Genomic DNA, 10,403 nt, shown 5'->3' with positions numbered 1-10,403 from the left:
ATATTTATCAAAATCAATGAAATAATATTGTAATTGAAATTGAACTAAAAATCGAATCAATGATATTTTAAAAAACAGTAAAACACTTAATTTAATTAATTTTGATTCATTAAGTTCAAAGGATCAATTGATTTTTTAAAATGTAATAAATAAGTTATTAATAATTTATAGAAGTGAGTGGATGAATTTACTTCAAATATTGTTTTATAATTAATTAATTTACTTGTTCATGATGTATAAATAGATTGTTTGACACCATAATTATAATCTATAATTTTTATTAATCAAATTATCTATCAATTCACACTTTAAGTTCTCGCTACAAATAATAATAGTTTCAAGTTGTTATTACTAAATAATGATAAGCTGGTACAGATAAGGGAAATGAAAGACGAGAAAGGGAAGCTAAAATGTTTTGGACTAGACGCAAAAGCAATAACATTTCTGTATTGCTACTTTTTGTTGAAATTAGTAATTAATTCATGCCCTCTCGATGAAATATTCTAAATTTTTTAAATTTCAGAATTTATATTCATTCTAAAATTGAATATCTGAAATTGAAAAAAACATTTTGAAGAACGAAATCCAGAATCAATCTTTCAAATAAAATTTCATAATAGAATTAGAAAATCAATATCTCATTTTAAAAGGGCAAACTCAAAATATTATAAATAACATATTTTGAAAAAAAAAAATCTAGAAACATATTTAAAAAAAGGATTATAGATAACAAAAATCTGAATACATATTATAAAAAGACTATTCCAGAAAGTTGTTCTAGTAAACCTAATACAAAAAGGTATTCTGGAAACCCAAACCACACTCATTTTGGTAAAAAATCAAATACACTAAGTAAAGTAAATAAATAAGAAAAAGACCACTTTATACAAGAATAAATAAAAAAGAAGAAGATAAAAGTGATATCAAAATGACTAAACCAATTATCTTCAAGAATCAAATAAAGTGTTATTCTAAGTAAAAGAGTTGTCCTCAGTATTGAAAATCTTCTGGAACTTCCTCAAATCCAATATTTTTCAAAATTGTTTGAAGTTGTTCTTAGATATAGGTTTGTTCTATTAAAATGTATTTTAGTTCATTAAAAATCCTAATAGTTGAGAATAATATTTTAATAAATTAATTTTGATTCATAAAAATGATTGATAGATGGGTATTCTATGTGAGATTATAGTCAACGAAAAGCACACAGTATTAAATACAACATCAAGCAACCAAACTGGATCAACGTCAATTTGGTCATGATCATTAGAGTCATTAAATCTTCAATGTTCAAGCTTTTGAATAAAATAAAAAAGGCCTTTTATTTCTAAGAAAATAGAAGGTTTAAAATTTTGTTTCTTGCTTTTGCTTTGTAAGGAAGAACACAAGTCGCCAATTGTAAAAATATCAACTCGTCACCAACAAATTTTTTAACATACATTTCTTCCAAGCAACCACACGTTTAACTTGTGAAATAAAAAAAAATTATGATATTTTTTATTTTAATCCTATAAATAAGATATTTTTTTTATTTATTTTAACCTTTAGAAATATGTTACTTTGTTATTTTAATCTTTAATATTATATATTGATGTGATGATATTATTATAGTTAAGTTGATAATTTTAATAATAGATACTAAAAAATTAATTAAACCTAATTTCACTTAAGAGAATTTAAATGTACTACTTAACCAATTTAATCTTTTTTATAAAATTCATGTTATACTATAAAATCTGATATGTCAACTAAACTAATATTCCAAACTTTATTTCTCATCTATCATAACATGAAATATTCGATTAAAAAAAAACAACAACAGACAAACAAACATAAATGACAAGACAAAACTCACTATAGAACTAAAAAAAAATTATATGAAAAACTCAAACAAAACTATACCTAAAGAGTTTAAACCTGTTATCAAAAAAATAATCTATATGTTGTTAATATGTTATATATGTCCTCTATATCTGTAGACGAGTCAATTATATAATCATAAACTCGTGCTGATTGAATTATATTGACTAATTTTTTACTTGATAAAAATATACAATTTTAAGTCTTATCATATAAGAGACAATGAGCTAAGAAATATTCACATTATTATTTTTAAAGGGAAATAATGTACTGTTATTGTAGAATTTAACTATGGATTTATGTATATTTTTTTTATAAACTAAAAGTATCTTTTGAGGTAAAGATTTCACTCTAGAAATTTAACACATCTAAATACTCATACATAGAATACGGATTTAAGACAATTAATTAAGTCAACATAATTTCACGCTAAACTTGATTTACGTATTTTGTCATATATAATAAGATTGTTAAATTGTATTATAATTTCATACAGATTGATATAAGAAAATGATTTTTACTTTTTTTTTTCATGTAGAATATTCATATTGTTTGAGAATACAAACTCTTCTTACTAATTTGAAAATATAAAACTCGATAAATTTTTTTAAAAGAATTGAAAAATCGTTATAACTGCCATGTCAGAATTTGCTTAGTATATTTAAGTAATATATTTGAACTTGACACCATTTAATATATCAAGATTAAAAAATAACCCAATGATAAAATATTCTTCTAATCAATATTTTCTTTGAAACAAGCACAATAGAATTCGATAATTGTATGGATTTTTAATTTTTTTGGAAAAGAAAACGTTTTGTGCAATAATAATGTAATGTTATAAAATGCTTATAAAATAAAGTAATCTGAAGTATTGTGTAAATAAAGTAAATTTAATTAAATCTACCACCAAACTAGAATTGCTTTCAATATAGATGTTGAAAAAGACCTACAAACAAACTGAGAATAATCTTGCAATGTGTTTCATTATATTATATATATCTGAAATAACATTTCACTCACTTTTCTTGTTAATTAATTAATTAATTTTAAAACATTGACTTGTGACAATTAAATTCTTGGGTACAAAAATTCTTATGGCTTTATCTCGTTAGAAAACTAAAATTTGTTTTACAATTACATTAAAAGTGAACTAAAATTTAATTAAATATTTTAAAATGAGAAAGGTAGAGAGGGGGAAAATAGGGTGAAAAGAAGAAGAAAAGAAGAAGGGAAAATTGTGATAACCACATAATAATGAATGAATAAAAAGAAAGAAAAAAACCAAAGGTGTGTATATCTTAAGACAAACTCTGACATCTCCTCTCCTTTGTTTAATCTCAAGTTTGATGCTAACCACAAAACTCGCTCCATTACAGTCGGCAATTCTGAAACTCTTGGAAAAAGTCAAATCATTTTCGGAAAACAATATTAAACTCTTTTTTATTTTTATTTTATTTTCTCTCTACACTTGGGACCTGAGATCACGTTGCATCTCAAACTATTTTCATCCATTAGAGAGGAAAAAAAGTGTTCGTTGAGTCTGTTGAAGGTGCTGATTTGATTTGATTTGATTTGATTTTTTTACATAACCCTTTCATCAATTCATCTCTTCGATCTTTCAATGGATTCTGACTTCTGGACCTCGCGTCTTGCCGCCGCTAAACGCCAATACACGCTTCAGCATCACCATCAAAATTCTCATTTAGGTTCGTGTTAACTGTGCTACGTGACAATTCCCTTTTTATTTTTTTCTGAAAAAAAATTTCTGGGTTCAATCAAAATATGTTTTTTAAATTTTTTGAATATCTGGGGTGTGTCAGATCGGTTGGGAATCGATGATTTTGATGTGGAAGAAGAGGTGCGACCCGATTTCCCTTGCCCCTATTGTTATGAAGACTTTGACATCGCGTCTTTGTGCTCTCATCTCGAAGACGAACATTCTTGTGAATCAAGAGTCACGGTATGAGGCTTATTTTTTCTCTGATGTTTTTTTATGATGTTTGTTTCGTTAAAAAATTGGAAAGCTAGATCTTCGTTTCTTTGTCTTTGAGAAATTGGTATCCTTGATAGCATAGTTGTCGGAAGATTAATATTTACTTGGAAGCATGTTAGCATGGTTTGTGTAGAGGAAACCTATGGACATTTCAATTTTATATAGATTTCATTTTCATAAGAATTCTAAGACCATGACATATTTTGAAGTTATTGAAGTTCAGGATGTTGGAGTGGCACTCTGCTGTAGGTCTTACCTTTTGATTGACCTTAACAGTAGCCATGACTGCAAGGGTAGTTTGCTGTTATCCTTGTTGCCAGAAGGTTTGTGATTTATTTATGAGAACATCTAGAAGTGGTGAAGGAAATTTGTGGAGGAGGAAATTTGCTCCAGAATGTATATAAATAATTAATTTAAACTTTGTGGATGAGGAAATTTGCGTGTCAAGATATGATTTAGTTGTATAAGCTTGTCATCGATTATAAAGACCAGACAATCAAGGATTCAAAGGAAATTTAGAAAGAATAGGGTTCAAGGTTAAAATCAAGAGGGCTTAGCTCCTAGGAGAATTGTCTTTCTTTTTAGTAGCACTTCTGTATTGTATGCCTGTGCTTAGGTCATAAATACAATATATCGAAGATCGTTCAAGAGGAATGTTCTTAGCAACCACTTTTTCAGATGGAAAATAGTTATATATCATATCATAAAAAAGTAACATGTTGATTGATGATCTCCTGAACACTTAGTCGTGAATTTTACCTGTAATTAACAATCTTGTGATAACTGATATGGATAAGCTGCCTTAGTGCACTATTAGAATTTAGCTCATTTTGTGTGTATGTCGCATTGCATATGTGTGTGTTAATAAAAAAAATCATTATCCCTGCCTCAATGATTGGCTTAACTGTATCTGGCTGTGGTAGCTCATGCTTGGTTTTTCTGGGATGCAGATTTGTCCTATATGCTCCGTTAAAGTTGCAAGGGACATGTTAAGTCACATAACGCTGCAACATGGGCACTTATTCAAGATATCCTTTATACCCATGTTTTGTTTGAATATTTTAAACATGATCAGATAATGAATTGTTTCTCGAATGAAAATTGAAATAATTTAATGGATTCCCTTGACTAAGGATTACGTACAGAGAAGACGCAGGTTAAGAAGAGTTGCTCTTCCAAACACTCAGACATTGTCTATCTTGGGTCGAGATCTTCGTGAGGCTCATCTACAAGTGCTTCTTGGTGGTGGTGGCGGAGGAGGATACCGGTCAAACAGTGCAGCAGTGTCTAATGTTGCTACTGATCCCTTTCTATCCTCATTTATTTTGAATTTCCCGGCCTCTGAAGCTGAAGAGATTTCAAAATCTGTGGTAACAACGGCTGAGGATTCTTCTGCCAAAAATGTGACACCTGAACATATTTGGAAATCAAGGTGCTTTATTTGAATTTTAACTGCCTTATCAGTATCCAATAGAAAGATATTTTGATGTTTAATCCCTCAAGTCATCATCTAATTAACACACATTTATATAATTCAGACCCTAATGATGAGTCATTGTCCTCTCTATAAAGTCCATCCCGTGCATTATTTTTTTAACAAAAAACACAAGAATGTCTCAAATATTGGCCCTGCTACTAAACTGTAATCTGTTTTCTGTACTTTGGCTGCGTAGATAAACTGGACCAATCGGAATAGTATGCATGCTTAATCATTATCATTGTATCAAAGATTGACCTGTGAATCACAACTTTTATCTGTCTCCTTCTACAGTTTTGATCCCTCCTTGAGCACTGAAGAGCGAGAGAAAAGGATGAGACAAGCTGCTGGGAGATCTGGTTTTGTGCAGGACTTGTTTCTTTCAACTTTGTTAGGCGACTGATGAGAGCTGTAAGATGCTTACAGAAGAATAATCAGCATGGTTAAGGATCTTGAATGAAGGATACCTTTAGTGGGATCAGTGGTTGTTCGACAATCCATGTTAGCCTGATTGGTATCTTGTCAAAGCGGCAACTTTGACACAGTGCCGAATCTGATCATATTTTCCATTTATATCCCACCCTTGTAACTTGTAAGCATCTTCACTGGGGATGTATTACTCTAAAAAAAGTTTTATAGCTTATGGAAAGACCTATTTTGTTATTTTGCTATTTATAATTCCCTTGACTCAGAACAGTAGGATCCTTATGCTCCCCTTCAAGTGGAATATGTGAAAAATTCTCTTTAAGATAGATTGGAAAAAACAAGTCAATCTAATGTATAATAGTAACTATTTTGCTTTGCACCATAAATACGTATTTGAATTTGGATTAATTAGTTTTTTTAAAGATACTCACCTTCTTTTAGCTTACTTAAAATATAATCCCCCCTATAACTTGTATTCCCCATACATATACCAAATGGCATGTTCCAGAGAATGCAAATATGTGGAAGTGTAGTGCATTTATCAGGTAAAGAGAAGTGCTAACTACATTTTCTCTATCCTTCTATTTGAAACTCTATGTTTATATTTCAAATTTATTGAAAATTTCTTATGAGGTCTACTTTATTGGTGGTTATTACCAATCAGAGTTCTAAAAACAATGTCAGAAAGAATCTGACCATCTTGTTCGGTTTTTTGGATACTAAAGCTCTACAAAATTGGTAGGACGATGAAATCCATCATCGTTGTCTAACTCATCTGATACCTTATCCTTTTAGGGCAACTTCTCCCTGCACCTCCATAAAGAAAATATGGAGTTCCTCCATGGGGTGGTGAAATTATCATTTGACACTGACTAAAAAAATCCTCCAACACCCCTCATCTCTTATGTTCTTTGTTTTTTCCATGCACCACAAATCTCACCATCCAAAACTCAGCCGCAGGCAGTGGTCAATTCATTTTGAATTCTAATATTTAAAATTTAAATGTATTTCAAATTTTATACGAAAATATTTTTTTAGCTTTAGAATTCTGAATATAAATTTGTATTCAAATTCTATACTTAGAAATTTGTGTTCCAATTCTATACTTAGGAATTCTAGAATTTGGAGGTTTTAGAGATTATATAGTTCGGAAATGAAACACTTTTTTTGTCAAAGGGTACTTTTGAAAATAAAAAAGTTATGAAGGAGCAGGAAAAAATTACGAGGTGTCTCCTTTTAGAACATCTGATGTGAAAATTCTTAACTTAACTTGATAAGACCCATTATCCTCGTCACGCCAAAGAAAAAACAATGAAAATCCACTGTGGATTATTCGTGTAACAGTACCGTGAATGAATTCAGGGACCTTTGTTCTTCTGATATTATTAGTTTTTGAACCATTGGATAAATAAAAGAAACTTGAAAAGTAGTTTATTAGTTGTTATTGTAATATTGATTTGTCTCCATAAACTAAAGAGGTCTTAACAGTTTATCAAAAGCCGAAACTGGGTTGGGTAAAAAGTTGAACGGGTTGTTAAATATTTTTTTGGTTGACTTAATATAAATTTATACTTCACTGGAACACACGGATATCGGCATTAGTTAAAGTTGCAAATTAATTTTATTATGATAAGAACTTCTAGATGGTAATGAATATTTGATTATTCTATGTTCATAATATTCTACGTGTGCCACTGAAGTTATTTTAATTTATAATTAACTATATATTCAACAACTAATAATTTATAATTGATAGACTGTGATTGGCAAGAGAGATGAATTCTTAGGCATTGTTGTGAAGAAAAATATTCCAGGGAGAATTGACTTTTCGTTGATAAAGGGCACTCTGGAATGTGAATTTGTCTTCTCTTTCCGACAATTATTCTCTTACTGATTCCTTTCAAACTTCTTCTTAGATGCTATTAAGCTTCTTCAAATTAAAAAAAAATTCATCCTCATGCTTATCATAATTTACTTTTCTTTTCCCTTTGATTCTGCAAACTTATCCCTTCAAAAGTTGATACTATCATCACCTTCTGCTCTCCTTAATTAAAAAAAATTCTCCGTATGTAATTCGACCACAAGATAGTGCAAGAGATAGCTGTTACATTAACTTCTCAAGAAAAATGGGTGTAGCCTCTTAGAATGACCTAAGTTTGGATCTACATTTTCTTAAGCATTAGCAGTACCTGTGCAAGTACAAATATGAAGAAATTCTGAGACATTCTTAGAAACAAAGTTCTTAAAATCATATTTTATTTCTCAAAAACCATAACCATTACTTGCATTTTACATCATCTTTATTGCATCAGTCACACACAAGATCGTCAGCAAAACAAAACACCCAATTATCAACATAGGAACATAGCTTAACCAGAAATTTCAATGGACTTGACATCAGGCTTCTTAACCTCTTCCTTGGGAACAGTGACAGTGAGAACACCATTTTCCATAGAAGCCTTCACTTGATCCACTTTTGCATTCTCCGGCAATCTGAACCTCCTCATGAACCTCCCACTGCTACGCTCCACGCGATGCAATGTGTCATTCTTATCTTCCTTCTCCACATTCCTCTCTCCGCTTATCTGAAGAACCCTATCGTCTTCAATCTCTACCTTCACTTCCTCCTTCTTCAGTCCTGGAATGTCAGCCTTGAACACGTGTGCCTCCGGGGTCTCCTTCCAATCCACATGGGTGCTCACAAATGCTGAATTCTGGCGTGAAAATTCAGGGAAGGAGGGAGAAAGAGAATTGGGAAATGGAAAATCCTTGAAGGGATCCCACACTTCCAGAGAGAAAGGATCAAAGACATTGCTCCTTCGCCCACCGAAGAAACTTGGAATGAGTGACATCTTGAGTTTGTATTACTCACACAGATTCGAAAGTGAGACTTAGTGAAATAGTAAACAGGTAATTATTTTCTGGGTTGATGATATGCAGAGGAACTGATGCAGATTTATAGGAAGTGAAAGGATAATATAGTATGTTCCAGAAAATTCTGGTTTCACTTTGATTTGTTTTCACCTGTTTCACTTTATTCCACAAACTTCTATATTTACCCAGCATGATTAAGAACGTTCTAGTCTTTTATATATCATTCTGTTTAATTTTTTATTAATATTATTATTTTGTTCCATACAGTACATTATAACCATTAAAAGCCCAACACTAGAATTCTACAATACCCAAGAAACACATAGTGGACTGTTTCTTTCTGCACCATCATATTTTTTTCTGCCACCACATATAAAATATTTTTTTTTTGTCATTTTCATATTTCGGATTACATAATTTAAAAATTAATATTAAATTCAAAAATAGTTTATAAATTATATAATCTAGAATATACTTTTAAAAAATAGTATTCTAGATTATATAAACCGAAAGTTTGAATTTGAGTAACTTCCAAATTATGTAATTTAGACACACATTTGATAAAAAGGCATTCAGATTACATAGTTCAGAAACTAATCTCATATTAGAAAAAACTTACAAATTATGTAATCTGAAAACTAATACTGCAAATACAAATAAAAAAAGGTTTCTGAATATATAATCTGAAAACTAATTATAAATATGAAAAAATACTTTCAAATTATATAATTTAGAACATTACATACTTTTTGAAAATACGGGATGTAATGTTTATTAAATTGTGGGATTATTAATTAGAGAATATATTCAAGTTTTACTAATTCACTTAGATGAGGATTTAAATTATGAGAAGCCAATAGAAGTTTTTGCTTGGATTTGCATTTAGTATATGCAAGGAAATATCGTGACTACTTGTAAACTATATTGTGAGTGAGCGTATTTAAATCTTGAATAAGTGTCAATTTTTAGTGGACCGTACTCAATATGTTTATTGTAAAAAAAATTTGGGTGATGAGTTAAATTGAAAATTTTAAAATTCGTGTAAGGCTTTGAGTGAAGTTGGATTTGGAGATGTAATGGATAGAGTTATTCATGTTCTTTATAATGGTTATGTTGATGCTAAAGTTTATATGAATTTTTAAAATTTCATTTACACCATATATATGTTACTCTATTTAGTCAATTTTCTCGTGGACAATAATAAGATGCATTTATTTTTAATATTTTAAAATGATTATATATATTTTAAAGTGATTATATATTTATTTTTAATATTTTAAAATTGATTATATATATATCAATTTGTTTGGCATATTAAATATTTACTTACTATATTTTTTATATATTATGTATTTTATATATTTCACACAAAATTATTAGTGCATGTGGATATATTTTAATGATATTTTGTGAATAAATTTTATTTTTCATAGATAATTTTGATAATTAATTTTAGATATTACATAGTGAAAATAAAAAATAATATATTTTACATTTTATTAAAAATGATGATAAAAATAAGGGATAAAACATCCATGTTCATGATCGGAAGATTAAAAATTTATTTGGTGTAGTTTGTTAACGAAAATCGATTTTATTTTTAAGAAATAATTACCTTCATAAAAATTTAACTTTCTTTTAAATCCTAAAAAATCAGAACATAAAAATATTTCTGATTATTTTAATAAGATATTTTGAGTTGGTCCTAAAAACTTATTACAATTTTAATTCTAACAAAATGAAAATGATATCTACTATGCATAAATTGCTTTG

At 29.2% G+C, this 10,403-nt stretch overlaps 2 protein-coding genes across 2 annotated transcripts; one reads left to right on the top strand and one right to left on the bottom strand.

Moving 5' to 3' along the window:
• Nucleotides 1–3,106: 3,106 nt before the first annotated feature.
• LOC137812077 (protein DEHYDRATION-INDUCED 19-like) lies at nt 3,107–5,993 on the top strand. Its single transcript, XM_068613966.1, has 5 exons — nt 3,107–3,566; nt 3,681–3,820; nt 4,804–4,881; nt 4,993–5,285; nt 5,625–5,993. The coding sequence occupies exons 1-5, from the start codon at nt 3,482–3,484 to the stop codon at nt 5,731–5,733; spliced, it is 705 nt and encodes a 234-aa protein (XP_068470067.1). The 5' UTR covers nt 3,107–3,481; the 3' UTR covers nt 5,734–5,993.
• A 2,002-nt stretch (nt 5,994–7,995) lies between these two features.
• Nucleotides 7,996–8,815, bottom strand: LOC137812076 (18.5 kDa class I heat shock protein). The gene has a single exon (XM_068613965.1). It carries the CDS (start codon nt 8,606–8,608, stop codon nt 8,126–8,128), a length of 483 nt encoding a protein of 160 aa, XP_068470066.1. The 5' UTR covers nt 8,609–8,815; the 3' UTR covers nt 7,996–8,125.
• Between the last annotated feature and the right edge of the window lie 1,588 nt (nt 8,816–10,403).

This window comes from Phaseolus vulgaris, chromosome 2, assembly GCF_000499845.2.
Source record: "Phaseolus vulgaris cultivar G19833 chromosome 2, P. vulgaris v2.0, whole genome shotgun sequence".
NCBI classification, from domain to species: Eukaryota; Viridiplantae; Streptophyta; class Magnoliopsida; order Fabales; family Fabaceae; genus Phaseolus; species Phaseolus vulgaris.
Note: the sequence above shows the minus strand (reverse complement) of the source record. Positions and strands in the feature narration are given on the sequence as shown.

Bases quoted from the DNA above. Each gene is read 5' to 3' on its own strand.
- LOC137812077 (XM_068613966.1), top strand. From the start codon at position 3,482: ATGGATTCTGACTTCTGGACCTCGCGTCTTGCCGCCGCTAAACGCCAA. The intron at 3,821-4,803 runs GTATGAGGCTTA...TCTGGGATGCAG, and splicing joins CTTGTGAATCAAGAGTCACG to ATTTGTCCTATATGCTCCGT. The intron at 4,882-4,992 runs ATATCCTTTATA...ACTAAGGATTAC, and splicing joins AACATGGGCACTTATTCAAG to GTACAGAGAAGACGCAGGTT.
- LOC137812076 (XM_068613965.1), bottom strand. From the start codon at position 8,608: ATGTCACTCATTCCAAGTTTCTTCGGTGGGCGAAGGAGCAATGTCTTT.